The 22,006-nt window shown below is 50.4% G+C and overlaps 1 protein-coding gene across 1 annotated transcript in view; it reads right to left on the bottom strand.

Moving 5' to 3' along the window:
• The window catches only part of LOC140428037 (glutamate receptor ionotropic, kainate 1-like), a 547,961-nt gene that overhangs the window by 11,707 nt on the left and 514,248 nt on the right, over positions 1-22,006 (bottom strand). Inside the window, exon 16 of the mRNA XM_072514019.1 lies at positions 7,928-8,178. Coding sequence (XP_072370120.1) covers positions 7,928-8,178 — 251 coding nt within the window. The remainder of the gene's footprint in view (positions 1-7,927; positions 8,179-22,006) is intronic.

Genomic DNA, 22,006 nt, shown 5'->3' with positions numbered 1-22,006 from the left:
TTGCAGTGTTAATGTAAGCCTACTTGTGACAATAAAGATTATTATTATTATAAATCTACCAATCTTGCCGAGATTTAAGGTGATGCCAGGAGATTGGAGATTGGCTCATGTGACATCCATGTTCAAGAAAGGGTTGAAGGACAGTCCTCATAACTGAAGGCCCGTTAGTTTAACATTACTGGTGGGAAAAGTTTTAGAAACAATAATCAAGGCGAAAAGTCAACAGGCATTTGGAGAAGTTTGAATTAATTGAGAAGAGGCAGCATGGATTTGTAAAAGGCAGATTGTGTTTGGCTAATCTAATTGAATATCTTGATGTTGTACCCGAGAAGGTTGATGGAAGGAATGCAGTGGATGGACTCTATGGGTGAGGTCTACAGGCCACATCTCGCTGGAACCGGTACAGGACATGACCTGTAGATCACGGGAGAGGCCTCCCCCAGGATTCCCGACAGCCATTACACCTTGCAAGATCTAACCAGATCTCGAGAGACGTCACGATCAGGGTCCCACCCACAATAGGCAGGACCAAGTCTTGTATGGCTAAGTGAGTTTAAGAACCCACTTAGCCGGGCTGGTGCCAGATCGAACGGCCACCTGGCATCTATCAGCCTCGCCGAGGAGCCCAAGCTGGATGCCATTCAATACTGGTCCCCACAAGCGGGACCAGGCAGAATGGTACCTTGCGGGTCTCCCAGTTGATTAGAAGCCAGGTGGTCGTTCTCCAGCAGGGTGGCACTCTGGCACTCCTGATACCACCTGAGCACCTTAGGTGCCAGCCTGACATTGTCAGGGTGCCAAAGTGACATTGCCAAGGTGCCAGACTGGCAGTTCCAAGGTGCCAGGCTGGCATTCTCCCCATGCCGGGGATTAAGCCCGGGGTGTTGTGCCCATGTGAGGTGGGGGATTCGATGACCCCATTATAGGTGGTTTCCTGCACTGAGGAGCTCCGCTCGCCAGGACTCCTCGATGCAGGCTATGCGGCTAAGTGCAGCCTTGCAGGGGCCTTCCCCGCTGGGACACTAAAAGTAAACAGAGTGCCATTAAATAACGCGGTCGTTCCGGTGCTTGTAGCATTCCATTAATCCCGCCCAGAACAGATTTTTATTTTCAGTTAGATTATGCTCTCTATGGATTTTATGAAATGTCACAAACATGTTATTGAACAAAATTGGTTATGATATAGAAGGGTCAGTGTCAGCTTGGATAATAATTTAGCTTAATGACATAAAACAGCGAGGCGTGATAAATGATTATTGTTAAGATGGATAAGGACAGACAGTTATGTTGCTCATGGATCAGGGGCGTCATTCTCCGACCCCCCGCCGGGTCGGAGAATGGCCGTTGGCCGCCGTGAATCCCGCCCCCGCTCCCGCCGAAGTCTCCGGTACCGGAGATTGGGCGGGGGCGGGAATCGGGCCGCGCCGGTTGGCGGGACCCCCCGCTCAATTCTCCGGCCCGGATGGGCCGAAGTCCCGCCCAGAAATTGCCTGTCCCACCGGCTAAATCAAACCTGGTATTTACCGGCGGGACCAGGCGGCGTGGGCGGGCTCCGGGGTCCTGGGGGGAGCGCGGGGTGATCTGACCCCGGGGGGTGCCCCCACGGTGGCCTGGCCCGCGATCGGGGCCCACCGATCCGCGGGCGGGCCTGTGCCGTGGGGGCACTCTTTCCCTTGGAAGTGACTTTCCCCACTGCGCATGCGCGGGAAACTGCCAGCGGCCGCTGACACTCCCGCGCATGCGCTGCATTTCCGCGCCAGCTGGCGGGGCAACAAACGCCATTTCCGCCAGCTGGCGGGGCGGAAATCCCTCCGGCGTCGGCCTAGCCCCTCAATGTTGGGGCTAGGCCGCCAAAGATGCGGAGCATTCCGCACCTTTGGGCCGGCGCGATGCCCGTCTGATTGGCACCGTTTTTGGCGCCAGTCGGCGGACATCGCGCCGTTGGGGGAGAATTTCGCCCCAGTGCTAGGACCACTGCTTTTTTGATGTATAATAAATTACTTGGACATTCAAATACAGAGTAAAATTTCAAAACTTGTCGATGATACTCAACTTAGAGGTGTGACAACAGTATGGATGATACCAATCAACTGAAACAGGACATAGATAAGCTGGTAGAATGGGCAGATAAGTGGCATTTGGAATTTAGTGAAAAGAAGTATGAGGTGATGCATTTTGGCGCAGAAGGAACAGGGAGCGGCAATATGTACGTAATGGCACAGTATATAGGGACAGAGGGACTTTGGAGCTCATGTACATAGATCTTTGTGGTAGCATAGAATCATAGAATTTACAGGGCAGAAGGAGGCCATTAGGCCCATCGAGTCTACACTGGCCCTTGAAAAGAGCATCCTACTTAAGCCCACGGCACCACCCTATCCCCGTAACCCAGTAACCCCACCTAACCTTTTTGGACACTAAGGGCAATTTAGCATGGCCAATCCACCGAACCTGCGCATCTTTGGACTGTGGGAGGAAACCGGAGCACCCGGAGGAAACCCACGCACACACGGGGAGAACGTGCAGAGTCCGCACAGACAGAGACCCAAGCCGGGAATTGAACCTTTCAAACCTACCCTTGTTGAAAGTACTGATACTGAATAAATGGTTCATGCAGTTAGTTATTGCCCATGGGGTAAACTGGCAACTTGTTAAACATGTTTACTGGAAATTTCCTCAAGAGATCACCTCATCAATCTTGGTAATTATGGTGGTAGATCAGCAGAAAATATATGGAAATGGTGGCCATGCCCACCGGCTGGAAAGTCGGCACTTGAGTGAAATAAACTTGCAGGGGTATGGGGATAGGGTGGGGCTGACTAGTTCGCTCTATAGGGAGTTAGGATGGAGTGGATGGACCAAATTGTCTCCATCTGTGCCGTATATGACTCTGACATGATGAGCTAAATGGTTTCATACTGTGTGCACTTTGAATCTATGATAATTGCAATTTATATTTTCCTATCCATCTACCTGTTTGCAAAAAAATATATATAGTTGAAATATATTAATCAGACTGCTCTGGTTAAAATGGAATTACCCCAATTCACATTGACTACGTTAACCGCGGCACGGTGTCACAATTGTTAGCACTGCCGTCTCACAGCGCCTGGGACCCGGTTTTGGTTCCGGCCTTGGGTGACTGTCTCTGTGTGGAGTTTTCTTGTTCTCCCCATGTGTGCGTGGGTTTCCTCCAGGTGCTCTGGTTTCTTCCCACAGTCTAAAGATGTGCAGGTTTGGTGGATTGGCCATGATCAATGCACAGGGTTAAAGGGATAGCACGAGGAAGTGGGCTTTGATAGGGTGCTCTTTAGGAACATTGGGGCAGACTCAATGGGCTGAATAGCCTCCTTCTGCACTGTTCTAAGAACAAATCAGGATTGTAATGATGTCTGATTACAAAGAAGTTTTTGATTGGAGCAAATTATCTGGGAAGACTTAATTTGGGTGCTAAAGTAGTCCCTTTAAGAACATCAACTCTGATTTATTTAGTGCAACTGCTTGGTCAACCATGTCCCTTTATTTTTCCCCTTGAAAGACAATGCGTACAACTGCCTCTTACTGATTGTAGGTACATTATGCACAAACCTTTCACTGCTTTGTCTAAACAGTGTGGATGGAGGACTGTTGTCGCAATTGCCTCTCCTCCCGGATTAGTTTGCCACATTCTAGCTCTGTGGAAAGGGTGGTTCCAGATGTAGAGTAGGATGGATGAGTTTGCTTACATTGTGATCCATAAAAGAAACAAAAGGCCTTGCATGCAATAAAAAATTGTAGAAATACCTTTAATCACAATGAATCACAAAGAAATGACAAAACACAGAAAATTAAACAGCAAGAGAAAAACGTATGAATGACTAACTCAAAACTGAAGTAAATGAACACACTTTATTGAAGCAGATGATCATGCTAAGTGGTAAACACTGCAGAAATGTCACTTAAAAATAATTCAATCAGAATGCATTATTCAAAGCTATGGTTCTAAAAGTAAAACCAACAATGGAAACAAAGTACAATAGTTTACTTTCGATGTATTTAGAAGATGCTGAGAGGAAATGGTAATTTGGCCTTGTAGAACAGTGGGGGCTGTGTTTTACAGGGGCAGGGAGAGAGTTGGCAGTGAACTGTCAATGTTTGCCATTATTCGTGCTCAGGATGGGAGATTTTTACAGGTTAGCATGGAATCTTCAAGCTGCAGTCAGACACTCCAAAGGTTGTGTTGTCGACTCCCCAGAGCTAGCAATCACTGATATCAATGAGAATTTCAACTTTCCCTTCCGCACACCATTGTTTGAAACTCCTTAAAAAGTTACATCTCGTTCACTCAGGGCTAACTGAGTTTTGCCGATAATGTGGGCCGTATTTCTCTGGTTGTTACGATTCACTTTTCTAGCCGGCAGCGCACCCCTGCCCTTGGGTTTCCCAGCCACGTAGGGTGGTTATTACAATGGGAAATCCCATTGACAAGCGGCTGGAAGATAAATGGTCAAGAAACACACGGCTGGGGGACTGGAGAATGATATTTGATGAAGAAAATAATTAGTCCTGAAAAAAATAATGATTGTGGAATGCTGTTAAATGATTAATTAGTAGATTTTTAAGCCAATTTTAAAAATTAATTTAAGAACTTTTAAAAGGTAAAGTCATGGGGCGAAATTCTCCCCCGACGGCGCGATGTCCGCCGACTGGCGCCAAAAACGGCGCCAATCAGACGGGCATCGCGCTTGCCCAAAGGCCGTGGCGGAGGCGGAAGGGAAAGAGTGCCCCCACGGCACAGGCCCGCCTGCGGATCGGTGGGCCCCGATCGCGGGCCAGGCCACCGTGGGGGCACCCCCCGGAGCCCGCCCACGCCGCCTGGTCCCGCCGGTAAATACCAGCTTTGATTTACGCCGGCGGGACAGGCAATTTCTGGGCGGGACTTCGGCCCATTCGGGCCGGAGAATTGAGCGGGGGGTCCCGCCAACCGGCGCGGCCCGATTCCCGCCCCCGCCCAATCTGGCGGGGGTGGGATTCACGGCGGCCAACGGCCATTCTCCGATCCGGTGGGGGGTCGGAGAATGACGCCCATGATTTTTAACTTGCTCAATGTAAACAAAAAGTGATTTTATTTTGCTGCTTTTAGTTTTCCGTTTAGGGCTCTGTGAAAATCCTTTAACGTGATTCGCAGCATGGATAGCCTGATGTCACCAATGCAGCTCCATGCTGAGACTCCCTATTAAAGAATGCTGCAGTCAGTCACAGGGCCACGGTACATTGATAAAGGTGAACCTGATTTCTGGCTGCAGCAACATATCTATAGTCACACTGCGAGTTGGCAGCATTGAGTTAGACTGCCAGTCCGCACTATCCTCAGATCGGGGGAATGCAAAGCCCTGCTAACTGCTGGGGACATTTTGCTTTACCAATATTAAAGTTCGTCCAGGGAGCTGGCCTGGGAACATTTACATTTTTAAATAAAAGTTGAAAAAATATATTTCAGATCGGTTGCAGTTAATGTGTTCCTAGAATTGCAATGCAACATGCAAGATGAACCATAATAATAAACCATAATATTTCTATCAGGCAGGATTCCTAGCTGATTGCAAAGTAGTCAACATTCTACTCATTTAGTCAATTGAGAAAATGATGGTTATATGGAACATTTCTCTTCACACCATTCAAAATTAAAATTCAGAGCAGACCATAGACATTTTAGTGCATATATATGGATCATAAAGAAAAGCATTACTCCAAACTGCTAAGCCTGTTGAAAAAGTTGGGAGCTGTAAATAAGAGAAAGAGACAGGGTGAGAGTGAGACAGACAGAGAGAGGAGACAGAAAGAAAGACAGAGGTGAAGGGTAGAGCGAATATAAGTATTTATTTTCTGGAATCAAGGCAAACCAATAAAAATACTGCAATATATTAGTATGTTTTAAAGTAGAAAAATGACCCATTTCCATGATATGTGCAGGTAACAGCACAACAAGCCAAGCCAATCCAACCTCTCTTCATAACTTAAATGTTCCATCCCAGGCAACATTCTGTTGAATCGTCTCTGCGCCCCCTCCAGTGTAATTACATCCTTCCTAAAATGTGCCGATGAGAATTGCACACAGTACTCCAACTGTGGCCTCACCAAATGTCTATACAGCTCCATCATGACCTCCCTACTTCTGTAATCTATGTCCCGATGGATAAAAGCGAGTGTCCCATATGCCTTTTTCACCACCCTATTAACCTGCCCTTCTGCCTTCAGAGATCTATGGATACAATGTCGACCTTAGGAGGTTCGAAAAATCCTTCCAAAAACAGGGGTCGATTTATATGCTGAATATAAAATGTGAATCGCTAGTGTTGGTGCAGGAGAACCTATTTCTATTCATCGACCGGTCTGCACAGACTGCTTTTTGTCAGCATGGGTCTTAAATCCTTGCACATCATCTTGGCATCACGACTGTATCATTTACATGATCCCATACGCTGACTTATAAGATGAGTATAACCCTGAATATATAACTTTGAGCTGTAAAATTGAACATAAGAACATAAGAACTAGGAACAGGAGTAGGCCATCTGGCCCCTCGAGCCTGCTCTGCCATTTAATGAGATCATGGCTGATCTTTGTGGACTCAGCTCCACTCTCCGGCCCGTACACCATATCCCCAAATCCCTTTATTCTTTAGAAAGGCATCTATCTTTTTCTTAAAAACGTTTAAAGAAGGAGCCTCAACTGCTTCACTGGACAAGGAATTCCAGAGATTCACAACCCTTTGGGTGAAGAAGTTCCTCCTACACTCCGTCCTAAATCTACCTCCCCTTATTTTGCGGCTATGCCCCCTAGTTCTGCTTTCCCCGACCAGTGGAAACAACCTGCCCGCATCTATCCTATCTATTCCCTTCATAATTTTATATGTCTCAATAAGATCCCCCCGCATCCTTCTAAACTCCAATGAGTACAGTCCCAGTCTATTCAACCTCTCGTCATAATCTAATCTGACTCCTATTACAAGTATCACCCTAATCATGCATTTATTAATGGGGGGGATGGGGGAAATTAACCTATACACTGAGTATAGGCCTAACTGCATTTGTCACTTAAAAAATGTGATTGTCTCATATTCTAGGTCGATTTATATGCCACAATCTGCAGTATCATTTGTCATTTGTAGTCGACACTGCTGCCCTCTGATTGAGGTTTCAGTGATTGCTACCAACAGAAAACCAAGTCCTGAAACTAACATACATTTAGAAAAGGAAATATGTAAAAATAAATCCTGTGCACAGGTTAATGTTTTAAAGGCACAAAATGATTACATTTAAAAAAAACGTATAAATAAGTATTTTCAACTGTTTTCCACAAAAGGTGAGCTTGCCGAAACTTATGTGTTTCCTTTCACTAAATAGAAGCTATTTTAGAGTAGCTTTATAAAATCCTGCTTCTAACCCAAAATTTAACATCACTACATTTTATATAAAGGTACCATATTAAGTACTGTACAATAAAATTAAACTTCTTATTCTATTATTCCACCTCATAACTTACCTATGGATTTGCAAACCAAGCTACTTTCTATTAATTTGGCATAGGAGGCCAATTTGAACCATCATTATCAGGTACATTAATTTACCACAACTTCATTGATATGAAAACTCCTATAATGGGTTTGGCCCGATGAATAGATTGCACGGAAAATGTCTTGCAGCACTCTTTAATTCTGTATTGTCAGATCTTTTAGCAAGGCCAATTAGTTTGTCATGTTATGTGGTTACTTTCTAGTTTCAGTTCTTACAGCGCTTACTCTTGATTAGTTAAAAATCTGCTCAATGGTTGTGGCCACATCTGTACCTTGCATTGAGTTTAAATTGGTTCAGTTTATCAACAGACCCCACAGCAGTCATGTTTAATTGCACCATTCACATCATACCATTCAAAAACACCAACATACCTGTTCAACATCACTGTTTCTTCTGGACTTGTATACAAATTCACCAATGGCTACAAAGACAGAGAGAACCAACCCTGCAGCAAGCACAATAAATATCCCTCCTATGTTTTCAACACCGAGGGCACTTGCTTCTTTGTTATCCTCTTCTGGGCAACCATTTCCACGCCACCATTTCTCTTTCATCATATGCAGCTTTCCTTCCTCCTGAAGCTGCAGGATAGCTATTGTGATTTTATCTCTGTATGGAGACCCTAAAAGAACAAACATTGAGGTCAACCAGAAGCAGCAAACTCAAAATGGAATACTATTTGGTTCAGAGAAAGAATTAACAAGAAATTTAATTTCACGATAGTTTGGATAATTATTCTTAAACCTGTTTGATGTGTTTCTCTCCACACTAGGTTTATTATTTATAAATTTGTGCCAAAATTAATCTCCTTGAGTAAGATCATATCCTGGCTGTGCAAAGACTGGGCAAAGACGGATTCTCCGTCCCGCCAACCCCGTTTTCCGGCGCGGTGCACCCCTGCTGGCAGTGAGTTTCTCCGTTCCTGCAGCCGGCCAATGGGGGGTTCCCATTGTGGGCCACCAGACACCATCGGAAAATGCATGAGCATGGGTGCATTGCCTGCGGGGTGGAGGCTCCCACCGATAGAGAATCCCGCAGTGGATTTTGAATGAATTCCTGCCAATCTGAATCATTCAATTTTCATTCAGACTCAACTTTTTCTGGAACGGTGTAAATATACTGATTTATTCAATTTTTAGGAACTGCAAACTACCTAGTCCAGTGATCGCTGTTCGGTGCCGGTAGTAATCCAGAAGGCACGAAGATAAAGGTTAAACTAAATTTATTTTAACTCAAAAGTAATGCCCTGCCCATGCATACAACACTGGTGTCCCAGCCCGGGGCTGGATTCTCCACCCCGCAGCGCCACATTTCTACCCTGACCTGCCAGCGGGATTCTTCGTTACGCCGGCTGGTCAATGGGTTTCCCATTGTGGGGCAGCCCCACGCCGTCGGGAAACCCCCGGGCGCCAGCAAAACGGAGAATCCCGCCCCGTGTCCGGGGCTGGGACAGTATTTGAAAGGCTCGATAATGAGTCCCAACTGGACGGGCCTCTGCCTGTTACCATGGGAACTCATACTCAACGAGCCCCACAGGTAGATCAACAAGTGATTCCCTCATGGTCCTCGTGAGGGTTATCACAGTCCCCTACTGTTACTAATTTACAAAAATGATATGAATTTGTCAACTCCAGACACAGAGCTCAAATTGTGCCAGTCATACCAAACCAGGAGGGGCAGTAGATTTAGAGTCAACAAGTCAGAAACTGCAGAAAAGAAGAAAAAAGAAATGTGCAAATAATTGTAAAGTATCCAAGTACAAAAGTGAAAAGTGACTTCAACTGCACATTAGAGCTAATGCTCAACATGTTGAAACACAGCTCAGTGGCCATCATCAAAGCCAATAGAACTTTGCACTCTATAACAAAGAGTAAAATATAAATTAGAATTTAACTGTGGCCAAATTTTATAATGTTCAAGTTTTCAAAATGTGATCTGACCAGAGTGTTATGCAGGTGCAAATCAAGGTGGCGTTTGAGTGTCGGAAGTGGTGTGAAGAATGGCAGTGAGGTATCAAAGCACTGAATAATGAAAGGCAAAGTTCGGGATTTTCTCATTTTTTAACTGAGTGTTAACTCAGGTAAGGAATGTGGGGCGAAATTCTCCTACCCGCCCCGCCACATTTCTGCGCTGACCGGCCGGCGGGAGTCTCCGTAACACCGGCCGGTCAATGGGGTTTCCCATTGTGGGGCAGCCCCACGCCTTCGGGAAACCCCCGGGCGCCGGCAGAACGGAGACTCCCGCCGGCGGAGAATGACGCCCGTGGTGTTCACTGGCTCCACGGTTTGCTTTTCCCTTTAACTGAGTTTTTGAAACTCAGTTAAAAGAAATCCAGGAGAGGGCCGCCCGGATCTTCAAAAAGTAAAAAAAAGGTTTCACCCCCCCACCCCCGACATGGGTAAGCCCCCTCTCAGACCTGGGGTCAGTGCCAGGAGGCAGTGCCTGTTCAGTACCAGGAGTGGTGTTGGGGCAGTGTCCAGACTGTACCGGGGGGCATTTCCAGGGGATTGTTCTGGGGACAGTGCCTCTTCTCCCCCTCCCTCCACCCCTACCTTGGGGCTGTACATAACTGTGCGCCTCCAACGGGTTCTCATCAACAGGTCCCCGTTGGTCTTGACCAGTTGTAAACCCTGCTGTATCATCCCCTCGTGTTAGACTTCTCCTTCCTCTCCCCACCGCCACTGTCTGCTGGCTTCTGTAAAATGTCTACTGTTAGGTCAGTTTCTGTGGTTGGACAGCACTTGCAAAACAACCCTGAGTACGCTAATAGCTACACCAACAACCAATGTTCATGTATTAATTAGTCAAGCTTGTGATATGGTTCATTTAAGTTGCTGGAAGTGACATATATTCATACCCAGGAATGAATTCTCTGTAAACTAAAGGAATATGTTAAAGAATTGTGCCTTTTTTGAATTGGGGAACCCAGGTCCCCGTTGCTTTCTCCATGACAATACCGCAGCCAATCAGGGTTGACTTGCCAAGCAATCAACCCTTTCTCCTGTGGTATAAATTGTTGTGATTGTTTAAAATTGGTGTTCTTGCATTTACCCTGATGAGTGCAAGGCAAAAAGCTTTGGCAGCCTGTCTCTCCTCTCAGCAATATTCAAGTTCTGCACTACCAAGTGACTTGTTGATGCTTCTTTTAAATAGCTGTTCAGCCATGATTGATCGAAAGACGTTATTAGCTGGAGAATGAGATGCAAATGGGACCTGCATGAAATCAGCATTACACGCTGATTGCCATCATGACCTGGCTATTCTGCATAGAACTGGCAGATGCTCTCCTCCTGCCAACACCTTTACCAATATGGTGACGACAGCGCCTCACTTCAGAAGTGTACACTTGCATCGCAGCTGTCACTTTGGGCCTTTAAGAGCACTTGTAATGCCTAAAAACTGGGTGCTCCAGATCTGAATTTAGCCTTGTAATATCTTTGGATTTCCACTTTGGTAAAAAATAGTTTTTCTGCTCAGGTTTACGGATGAGTTATTGGTCTACATGTGTTCTCGACCACCAGGAAAGCTTAGTGCACAAGGTAAGACGAGGAAATGTGTGGCATTGCTACTTCCAAAGTTTAGTAAGGATGAACTGCATTTAAACAAACAAAAATCGAGAGAATTGTGCTCAATTGATGTGAAGGAATTAGGAAGTAATGTTTGTAGCGCACAAAGACTCCATGAGACGAATAGAGTGAAGTCGATGAGGCTTTATTAAGCGTGTCTGTTCCCCAGCAGCTCGATAGTAAACTGGCCTGCGGGGGAAGACTCCGGCTTCGGGGCTTGAGGTCATCGGCCAACCAGGACCCGGGATCTGTCAGCCAATTACATTAGGGCTTCCAGTCCCACATGACCCCCAATACATACTACCACATTCACCCCTTGTCAAAAATGAACCCAGCGGGGTGATGCTTCGTATGGTGGTAAGGGTTTACAGGGCTGGTCCTGGGAGGATAAAACATTCACATGGCAATACAGTATTGGACAATTTCGTCCTGTTGCAACTATTTACAGAGGGTATAGGAAGAAAAGCAAAATGTTCTTGTGAACAGTCCATATTTGTTTTACATCGACGCCACGAGTCGGTCGGGCGCTCTGGTTGTCCGTGTCGATCGCCTCGGCCCCGGCGGTGGTGGTGGTGCTTGTACCAGTGTTGTCGCCTCCAGGAGCTGTACGGTTTCAGCTGTCGGTGCAAAAGGGAGGGGGACCGATCCTCCTGGGAAGGGGGCGGTCGCGGGGTGCGGCGGTGGCAGGAAGGGGGGGGGGTTGGGTTGATGGTGTCGGGGGGGTGTGCGTGTTGCCGGCGGGCGCCAGATCCCACAGGGAGACCGTGTCCTGTCGGCCGTCGGGGTACTCCATGTAGGCGTACTGGGGGTTCGCGTGGAGGAGGTGAACCCTTTCGACTAACGGGTCCGCCTTATGTGCCCGCACATGCTTTCGGAGCAGGATGGGTCCTGGGGCCGCCAGCCAGGTCGGCAGCAACATTCCAGAGGAGGACATTCTAGGGAAGACAAGGAGACGCTCGTGAGGCGTTTGATTAGTGCTCGTACATAATAACGACCGGATGGAATGGAGAGCGTCCGGGAGGACCTCCTGCCACCGTGAAACTGGGAGATCCCTGGACCATAGGGCCAGTAGGACGGCCTTCCAGACCGTGCCGTTCTCACTTTCTACTTGCCCGTTCCCCCGGGGGTTGTAGCTGGTCGTCCTGCTTGAGGCTATGCCCTTGCTGAGCAGGAACTGGCGCAGCTCGTCACTCATGAAAGAGGACCCCCTGTCGCTGTGGACGTATGCGGGGTAACCGAACAGTGTGAAGATGCTGTTCAGGGCTTTAATGACTGTGGCCGCGGTCATGTCAGAGCAGGGAATGGCAAAAGGGAAGCGGGAGTATTCGTCCACTACATTAAGAAAATATGCGTTGCGGTCGATGGAGGGGAGGGGCCCTTTGAAATCGAGACTCAAAATCGAAATCAAAGGGGCGGGAAGCCTTAATCAGGTGCGCTCCATCTGGCCTGAAAAAATGCGGCTTGCATTCCGTGCAGATGTGGCAGTCCCTTGTGACTGTACGGACCTCCTCTAAAGAGTATGGGAGATTGCGGGACTTGATGAAGTGGTAAAACCGAGTGACCCCCGGGTGGCAGAGGTCCTCGTGGAGGGTTTGGAGGCGGTTAATTTGTGCGTTGGCACATGTGCCGCGGGATAGGGCATCGGGCGGCTCGTTCAGCTTTCCGGGACGGTACAAGTTCTCATAGTTGAAGGTGGAGAGCTCGATCCTCCACCTTAAGATCTTGTCATTTTTAATTTTGCCCCGCTGTGCATTATCGAACATGAAAGCTACCGACCGTTGGTCAGTGAGGAGAGTGAATCTCCTGCCGGCCAGGTAATGCCTCCAATGTCGCACAGCTTCCACTATGGCTTGGGCTTCCTTTTCCACTGAGGAGTGGCGGATTTCTGAGGCGTGGAGGGTTCGGGAGAAAAAGGCCACGGGTCTGCCCGTTTGGTTAAGGGTGGCCGCTAGAGCTACGTTGGAGGCGTCGCTCTCGACCTGGAAGGGGAGGGACTCGTCGATGGCGCGCATCGTGGCCTTTGCGATATCCGCTTTGATGCGGCTGAAGGCCTGGCAAGCCTCTGTCGACAGAGGGAAGGTCGTGGTCTGTATTAGGGGGCGGGCCTTGTCTGCGTACTGGGGGACCCACTGGGCGTAGTGCGAAAAGAACCCCAAGCAGCGTTTCAGGGCATTTGGGCAGTGCGGGAGGGGAAATTCCATGAGTGCGCGCATACGTTCGGGGTCGGGGCCTATTATCCCATTGCGTACTATGTAGCCCAGAATGGCTAGCCAGTCGGTGCTAAAAACGCACTTGTCCTCGTTGTACGTGAGGTTCAAGGCTTTGGCGGTCTGGAGGAATTTCTGGAGGTTGGCGTCGTGGTCCTGCTGATCGTGGCCGCAGATGGTTACATTGTCGAGATACGGGAACGTGGCCCGCAACCCATGTTGATCAACCATTCGGTCCATCTCCCGTTGGAAGACCGAGACCCCGTTTGTGACGCCAAAAGGGACCCGTAGGAAATGGTATAATCGCCCGTCTGCCTCGAAGGCTGTGTACTTGCGGTCACTTGGGCGGATGGGGAGCTGATGGTAGGTGGACTTGAGGTCCACGGTGGAGAAGACTTTATATTGGGCAATCCGATTGACCATGTCGGATATGCGGGGGAGAGGGTACGCGTCTAGTTGTGTGTACCTGTTGATGGTCTGGCTGTAGTCAATGACCATCCTTTGTTTCTCCCCTGTCTTCACTACTACCACCTGCGCTCTCCAGGGACTATTGCTGGCCTGGATTATGCCCTCCTTTAGTAGCCGCTGGACTTCGGACCGAATGAAGGTCCGGTCCTGGGCGCTGTACCGTCTGCTCCTAGTGGCGACGGGTTTGCAATCCGGCATGAGGTTCGCAAACAAGGACGGGGGTTGCACTTTGAGGGTTGCGAGGCCGCAGATAGTGAGTGGGGGTATGGGGCCGCCGAATTTGAACGTAAGGCTCTGTAGATTACATTGGAAATCTAATCCCAGCAAGGTGGGGGCACAGAGTTGGGGAAGGACGTTAAGTTTGTAGTTTTTGAACTCCCTCCCCTGCACCGTAAGGGTAACTATGCAGAATCCCTGGATCTGTACGGAGTGGGATCCTGCAGCTAGGCAAATCTTTTTGTGCGCTGGGATAGGTGGTCAAGGAACAGCGTCTTACCGTGTCGGGGTGTATAAAGCTTTCCGTGCTCCCGGAGTCGACTAGGCATGGCGTCTCGTGGCCGTTTATTAGGACCGTTGTCGTCGCCGTCTGGAGTGTCCGGGGCCGAGCCTGATCGAGTGTAATCGAAGCGAGCCATGGTTGTAGTAGTGGAGTGGGGTCCGTTGTTGCCGTCCAAGATGGCGTCGGGATGAACAAAATGGCCGCCCCCATACATCGCACGTGGCTGGGGGGTCACAAGATGGCGGCGGGGGTGGACAAAATGGCCACCCCCATGCGTCGTACAGGTCTGGGGCGGTCCAAGATGGCGGCGCCCCTCCTCCCCTCATGGTGGTCGGGACCCAAAATGGCGGCGTCTGCGGGTCGCACATCGGCGCCCCTCCTCCCCTCGTGGTGGTCGGGACCCAAAATGGCGGCGTCTGCGGGTCGCACATGGTGTGCTGGGGGGGCTGGGGTGCGCTAGGACCGTGAGCGCTAGCACCGCGCGGAGCTCCCTCACCGCGAGCGCTAGGACCGCGGGCGCTAGGACCGCGCGGAGCTCCCTCACCGGGGACAGCGGTGGTCGGGGCCCAAGTCGGCGGCGCCGGCGGGTCAGGCGTGGGGCCGCGAGCGCAAGGACCGCGCGGAGCTCCCTCACCAGGGACAGCGGTGGTCGGGGTCCAAGTAGGTGGTGCCGGCGGGTCAGGCGTGGGGCGCGGGACGGGGGTTAGTGTGGCGTTAGGGACGCGAAAAACTCCCTCTTCTCCGTGGAGAGTGTTGGCCGGGACCCAAAGCGGTAGTGCCGGCGGCGGGTCATACATGGGCTGCGGGGAGGGGGGTTGGGGAGCGTAGGCGGCGTGCAGGGCTCCCAGTTCTCCCGGGACCGCGGTGGTCGGGACCCAGAGCGGCTGCGCCTGCGGGTCGTACATGGCGTGCTGGGGGGGTTGGGGCGCATCGACTGCTTGCAGGGCTCCCTGTGCTCCCGGGACGGCGGCGACCTCGCGGGACCGGCACACAACCGCATAATGGCCCTTTTTCCCGCAGCTTTTGCAGATGGCTGCGCGGGCCGGACAGCGCTGTCGGGGGTGTTTCGCCTGGCCGCAGAAATAACAGCGGGCGCCCCCGGTGCGACTTGGCGTTTGGACCGCGCAAGCCTGTGGGGTGTCCGGGGGGGGGGGGGGGTAGGGGGTTTGCCGCGACGGGTACGTACAGGGCCCAATGGCCTGCCGCGCGGTCGGGGCCGTAGGCGCGGGTATTACGCGCGGCCACGTCTAGGGAGGCTGCTAGGGCCCGTGCCTCTGAGAGTCCTAGCGACTCTTTTTCTATAAGTCTTTGGCGGATTTGGGAGGATTGCATACCTGCCACAAAAGCATCGCGCATTAACATGTCCGTGTGTTCGTTTGCGTTCACCGACGGGCAGCTGCAGGCTCGTCCCAAAATCAGCAGCGCGGCGTAGAATTCGTCCATCGATTCTCCGGGAGCTTGCCGTCTCGTCGCGAGCTGGTAGCGAGCGTAGATTTGGTTAACTGGGCGAATGTAGAGACTTCTGAGTGCTGCGAACGCTGTCTGGAAATCGTCGGTGTCTTCAATGAGGGTGAAAATCTCCGTGCTCACCCTCGAGTGCAGGACCTGCAGTTTTTGTTCGTCTGAGACTCGGCCGGTGGTCGTTCTGATGTAGGCCTCGAAGCAAGTCTGCCAGTGTTTGAAGGCTGCTGCCGCGTTCACTGCGTGGGGGCTGATCCTCAGGCATTCTGGAATGATCCTGAGCTCCATAGTCCTTTTTAGGCACGCTTAATAAATTGTAGCGCACAAAGACTCCATGAGACGAATAGAGTGAAGTCGATGAGGCTTTATTAAGCGTGTCTGTTCCCCAGCAGCTCGATAGTAAACTGGCCTGCGGGGGAAGACTCCGGCTTCTTATACTCCGCCTTCAGGGCGGGGCTTGAGGTCATCGGCCAACCAGGACCCGGGATCTGTCAGCCAATGACATTAGGGCTTCCAGTCCCACATGACCCCCAATACATACTACCACAATGTTTTTATTTATTCAAAAGATGTGGGCATCGCTGATGAGGCCAGTACTTATTGACCAACCCAATTTAGCCTTGGGAAAGTGGTGGTGAACTGCTTTGTTGAACTGCTGTCTTGGTTTGCCACCCAACTCCAGATGAAAGTTTTGAATTTCTCTTCACTCATAATATCCGGTTTCAATGCTTCTTCCTCTGATCTCAAAGCAGACTCGTTTAGTTTAATCAATTCTTGCTTTTATTTCTGCTACTGACTTTTTCTTTATTTTAATTAAGACCCGAGGGAATATGGAAAATGAGCACTTCCAGCTTAGAGCCTCTCCCTCTGGAATATATATTAGGAAATTGTGGGCACACTTCCCACAGTATTACAATCATTAAAATTAAATACAACAGACAGAAAGTGATAGCAGACAAATTGGAGAATTCTAACCACAACATTAGATTAAGGGCTGGATTCTCCGGTCTCCCAGCCGCTTGTTTCCCGGTGGTGCACCGTTGGCTGGGGCGGGATTCTCTTTTCAAAAAAAAGTATTTTTATTAAGGTTTTGCAGAATTTTTCATAATAAAACAGTAGTAACAATAACAAAACAAATTAGAGTGAACATTAACATAGTGCAAAAAGAGAATAGACAATAACAATTAAATAGACATTACCCCACGCAACTCAGTCTTCCCGCACCATCCCAATGAAGCACTCACCCCCCCGTCCCCCCTCCCTAGGAATTAACCCTGCCCAAGACCTCTGCCCACAGACCCGCTTCCAACTCCTCACCTAGCTCCTCCTCCCACTTGCCCTTGAGCTTCTCCACCGGGGTTTCCTCCGCCTCTTGTAGTTCCTGGTAGATATCCGACACCTTCCCCTCCCCCACCCAGGTGCCGGAGACCACCCTGCCCTGTATCCTCAGTGGCGGCAGTGTCGGAAAGGCCACTACCTGTTTTTTCAGGAAGGCTCGTACTTGCAGATATTTAAAGGCGTTTCTTGGCGGCAGATTAAATTTGTCCTCCAGCGCCTTCAAACTGGGAAAGCTTCCGTCTATGAACAGATCTTCCATCCTTCTGATGCCTGCCCTCTGCCAGCTCTGGAACCCACCATCCATCCTACCCGGGACAAACCTGTGGTTGTTACATATCGAGGTCCAGACCGACGCTCCCTCCACCCAGATCCGCAGTGTCGCCACCACCACTGGACTTGTGGAGTAATGGGTCGGCAAGAACGGCAAAGGAGCCGTTAAAGCTCCCAGACTAGTACCTTTACATGACGCCGCTTCCAGCTGCTCCCACGCCGTCGCCCCCCCCCCCCCCCCCCCCCATCGCCCACTTCCTAATCATAGCTATATTGGCCGCCCAGTAGTAGTTGCGAAAGAAAAACTGGCGTCAAAAGGCCATGGATTCACAGCTTTGCAGGGGGCTAGCAGGCAGCTGTTGTGGAGCTCGCAGCTCCAGCTGCCAATACGGCCCCCCGTACTTCTGGGTGAGAGGCTGCGCATGTGCACGACGGCGGCCTCCAGTGGCTGCGCCGTGCTCCATGGTGGACTCAGCCCATGGATCTGGACCGCCAAAATAATGCCCCAATCGGCCGCTCGCCTTACCTGAACCACCTGCACAAAAAGAAAATCAGTCCCGAGTGAGGCCCCCCCTGCCCTCCGATCGGTCCGCCACTCACTGTGGCACTCCGCAGCCGCCACACGAGTTTCCTGAACGGCAGGACCACATTAGAAATACGCGGTTGGGAATTCGGCCGGCTGGGGACGGAGAATAGCGGGGCGGGCCTCAGGCAATGGCCTCAGGTGGTGGATACTCGGCGTGACGTACTCCCCGAAAACGCCGCTTTTCGGGGGGCGGAGAATCACGGAACCGGTGGCGGGCCCGAAAACTTGCGTGAAATTGGATTCTCCGCCCTGTCGCCGAATGCGATTTCAGCTTCGGGGTATGGAGAATCCAACCCCTGATCTTTCATCGAGCAGTGCCTCAGCCTTTTAAAATATGGTTCCGCTGCCTTGACAGGTCCAGTGGTGCCCTTCAATACAACCCCTACAGGGTCTCCTGCATTGTTGTGGTCTGTTGTGCCCTCCACAACCTGTCTCTACAGTGCGGCAAGGAGTTCTGAGGACCATCTTGAAGAGTAGCATGTGTACTTGCATGAGGAAGACGAGCTTGAGAGTGCCAAGGAAAGAGCCCACTGAGGACCTTAAGATGGATGGCAGGTGGGGGTGAGGTTGTGCATGGGGAGGAGGGTGATAGACACTCACATTGCCTCCCACTAAATGGATGAAGACTAGCTCGCTGACTAACAGATGACCTCGTCCAAGGACGTTGTGACAACTCTGCGACCAGGGGATGAAGGTGGCCGAGACCTCACTTATCTGGGGTTGGGGAGTCCTTGAGTGGCAGTTGTCCGGTCGATACAAGAGGGTGATGACAATTCTCAATGAGGAATGGTCTGTGATGCTCCTCAACTATCGCTACTCAACTATTGCAAATCACTGAGTGTCTTTAAGACTGAGACGGATAGGTTTTTGATTAATAAGGGGATCAGAGGTTATGGGGAGAAGGCAGGAGAATGGGGATGAGAAAAATATCAGTCATGATTGAATGGCGGAGCAGACTCGATGGGCCGAGTGGGCTAATTCTGCTTCTATGTCTTATGGTCTAATGTCTGACTTCTGTCTGTCTGCTGCCAGCACGCTGTCTCCCTGGCTCATGCCTGACTGAGATTCTGCCCTACATTCCTCTGTCGTTTTACTCTAGAGGGGGATTAGGGGTGATGGTCTAGGGCTCACCGAGTCATGCCTGAATCCTATCACTGCGAATGAACATTTACACTGAGAGGGCCTAACCGTCTGGCAGGCATGAAGGGCCAGTAAGAACAACTATGTCCCAATGGGTAGAAGCGCCATGCCACTGCGAGGAGGGGAAAGATTCTGAGGCGTTAAGGTGGTGAGCAACAACAACAGTTAATTTAAAGACATTTTAAAAATTGGTAATTGACAATGTCCCCCAACTACTGGTCCCTGACTTCACCGTGTTTGCACTGTGCCCCCACAATTCCTTAGCCTTCCATACCCTCCCACTACGTACCCTCCCGGGCTGATGCACATCTGAGGTGGAAGCGGCCTGCTGCCTTTCACGCCCTTTTGCCTGAGAAGCCCTTGGGAGGCACCCTCTGGAGGACTGGCATCTCGAGGGTACGGGCCTACCTTTGGGTGGCTGTTTTGTATCAGAGAATACATTTGTGCTGGTTGTGCATCCTGTGATGTACAGTGACATCAGCAGAACATTTGTGCAGGCTTTGGGCAGATCACCATCTTGATTGTATGAACAACATCCTTACTAAACCTCTCATCGTGTTTTACCAGAGTGTGAGCACCTCCATACCTTTTTTGCGACAACAAAGAAATATAACAGTGTCACTGGTGTTGTGGCTGTTCTGCTGCTGTGCCTGAGTTGCACTTGTCTCAGGAAGGAGGTATTCAGACTGGCTGGGCACTCCCAGGGTCTCCTGGGTGGAAATCGTGGGGCTGTGCTCCAACGGATCCTCCTCCGTCCGGGTGCTCATGGGCCCCTGGGTTACTCCATGGCACAGAAGGACAGCTGAAGTAAGCTGCAGAAGCCTCACTGCCATCTGGTTCTTCCAGCCCTGGAGGCCCACCATTGTCTGCACTATGCAGTTAAACCCTTTGCCCATGATCCTCAGGGATTGAACCACGTTTCAGACATCTCCCGCCATGGATCTGATTTCTAGCCCCAGGCTTTCCACTGTGAATGCCACCCTTGCTGCTGACCTGGGTGCCACGCGTTTCTGGCACCATGTCCTACTACAGAGACTTTGGGGCTCCTTCATCTAGCCTTTCAGTCAAAGGAGTGTTGCTAACACCCTCTCCTGGTATTCCCGGCTCTGCCTTTGCATCTCAAGTGGCTGAGGGACAAAATTGTTCAAAGGCACAGCACCTGGCTGGGGCACTACTGAGTCCTGGGATCCAACAGACCTTCAACTGTCCAATCTCTGGGACGTTCCTGCCTCCACCTGATGTGCATCAGGAGCTGCGTGATGCTAACCAGATAGTGACCCACAGACCTTCCTGCTAAGATTGGCGATTGATTGGTGTGTCTCTGTGCTGGTTAATGGTACGGGTGATAGATGGGATGCATCTTCTGTGTCTTCTTCCTCCGACATCTTTGACGTTTTGTCGAGGGTGGGTGGTTGGTCTCTGCTGATGGATGGGCCAGGCTGATCGGGTGATCTTCCTGCAAGGAAAGGAGCACGGTATTAGTACAGGGCAATGGTGTGGGATACAGAACTCACTTGAGTTTAGTCATCTGGATAAACGTGCAGTGGCTCCTCACTTTTCTCTTGCTTTCAGTGCAGGACTACTCCTGCTCCTCCCCTGCAAACTCCAGGGCTATCGCCTCAAAAGGAGTCAAGATCTTCAGCTCAGGCATGCCACCCCCTGTCTTCTCTCACTCACAGCAGTCGTGGGCAAGCTTATCCTGCAGGAACACAATGGGGATGGTGTTAGCTGGCCTGCTGGTGGGTCAGAGGTCAATGAAAGCTGGCATGTGTGGTCACTATACATAAGCAGGGAGGGGTTTTGAGGCGAAGAGTGCCAGGATGTGTGAGGAAGCTTGTGGGTGGTCAGTTGTTTGGGCCTCGTGAGGTGGCAACATGTGGGGCCGAGGTTACATTCCGAGATGTGATGGCAATGTGGAGTGCAAAGAGGATTCAGGGAGCGTTTACCCAGGCAGAACGGAGTTGGTCATTCATCTTCTTGTCGCATTGCAAATCTTGTGGAGGGTTCTGGCACTGACCAGTGCTGCCACGTCTCCCAGGCGGTGTTCGTGATCTTGCTGGAGGGTCTTTTCTCAGCTTGAAGGTAGATTGTTCCCCTTCTCTCCTCCATGGCACCAACATTCTGGTTAGGGCCCCCTCCTCTGCCATCCTCCTGGCTTGAATGAGAGCAAGTTCTCTGGAGCTGTTTAAATGCAGCGCCCTTTGATTAAGGTATTCAGATTAGTCCCGGGGTGAGCGAATCAGACGCTTCGCATCAGAGGTGCGGCATTATTCACAAGGGGAAATTCTTTTTTTCAAAGTGGCTAAACATTGTGGCCCGGATCGTATCACCTGGGCTGACGGGACTCGCACCGGTTTTAAGTGGTACTTTTTAAAAAATTTAGAGTACCCAATTCTTTTCTTTTCCCAATTAAGGGGCAATTTAGCGTGGCCAATCCACCTACTCTACTGTGCATCACTGTAAGTGACACTTCGCCAAATGTGGGGAAAAGTCCGCCCATTTTTGGTGTTTTTGCCCTTAATTTTAATGTCGTAGATGACATCTAGCATTCAGGTAGAAAGTCAAGTCTTAACATCCTTTGGCCAAGTTTTAAGATAAAGGGCGAGAATCTCCAGCCACTTTGGGCTCTCACTTGAGCGCAGAGAATGCAGGAAAGCCCTCCAGCAAGCCTCCCGACAACCTCCGTGCCTCCCAGGTTCTCTGACGCCTCGCGAAACGTCGGATTCGGAAACCCGCCCCAAATGGGCGTGACCGAATGGCGCCCATGGAAGTAGGTCGTAAACCTACTAACGATCGACCGACGCAGGATCCAACGGCCTCTTTCAATACACCGGTCTCCCCAGGGAGGCTGCAGCCAGGTGCCAATCAGTGGTGGTCCAAACTAACATGGATCAGGTGGAACGACACCCGGGGGA

This window comes from Scyliorhinus torazame, chromosome 8 (assembly GCF_047496885.1).
Source record: "Scyliorhinus torazame isolate Kashiwa2021f chromosome 8, sScyTor2.1, whole genome shotgun sequence".
NCBI lineage: Eukaryota > Metazoa > Chordata > Chondrichthyes > Carcharhiniformes > Scyliorhinidae > Scyliorhinus > Scyliorhinus torazame.
This window is presented reverse-complemented; position numbering and strand designations above follow the sequence as displayed.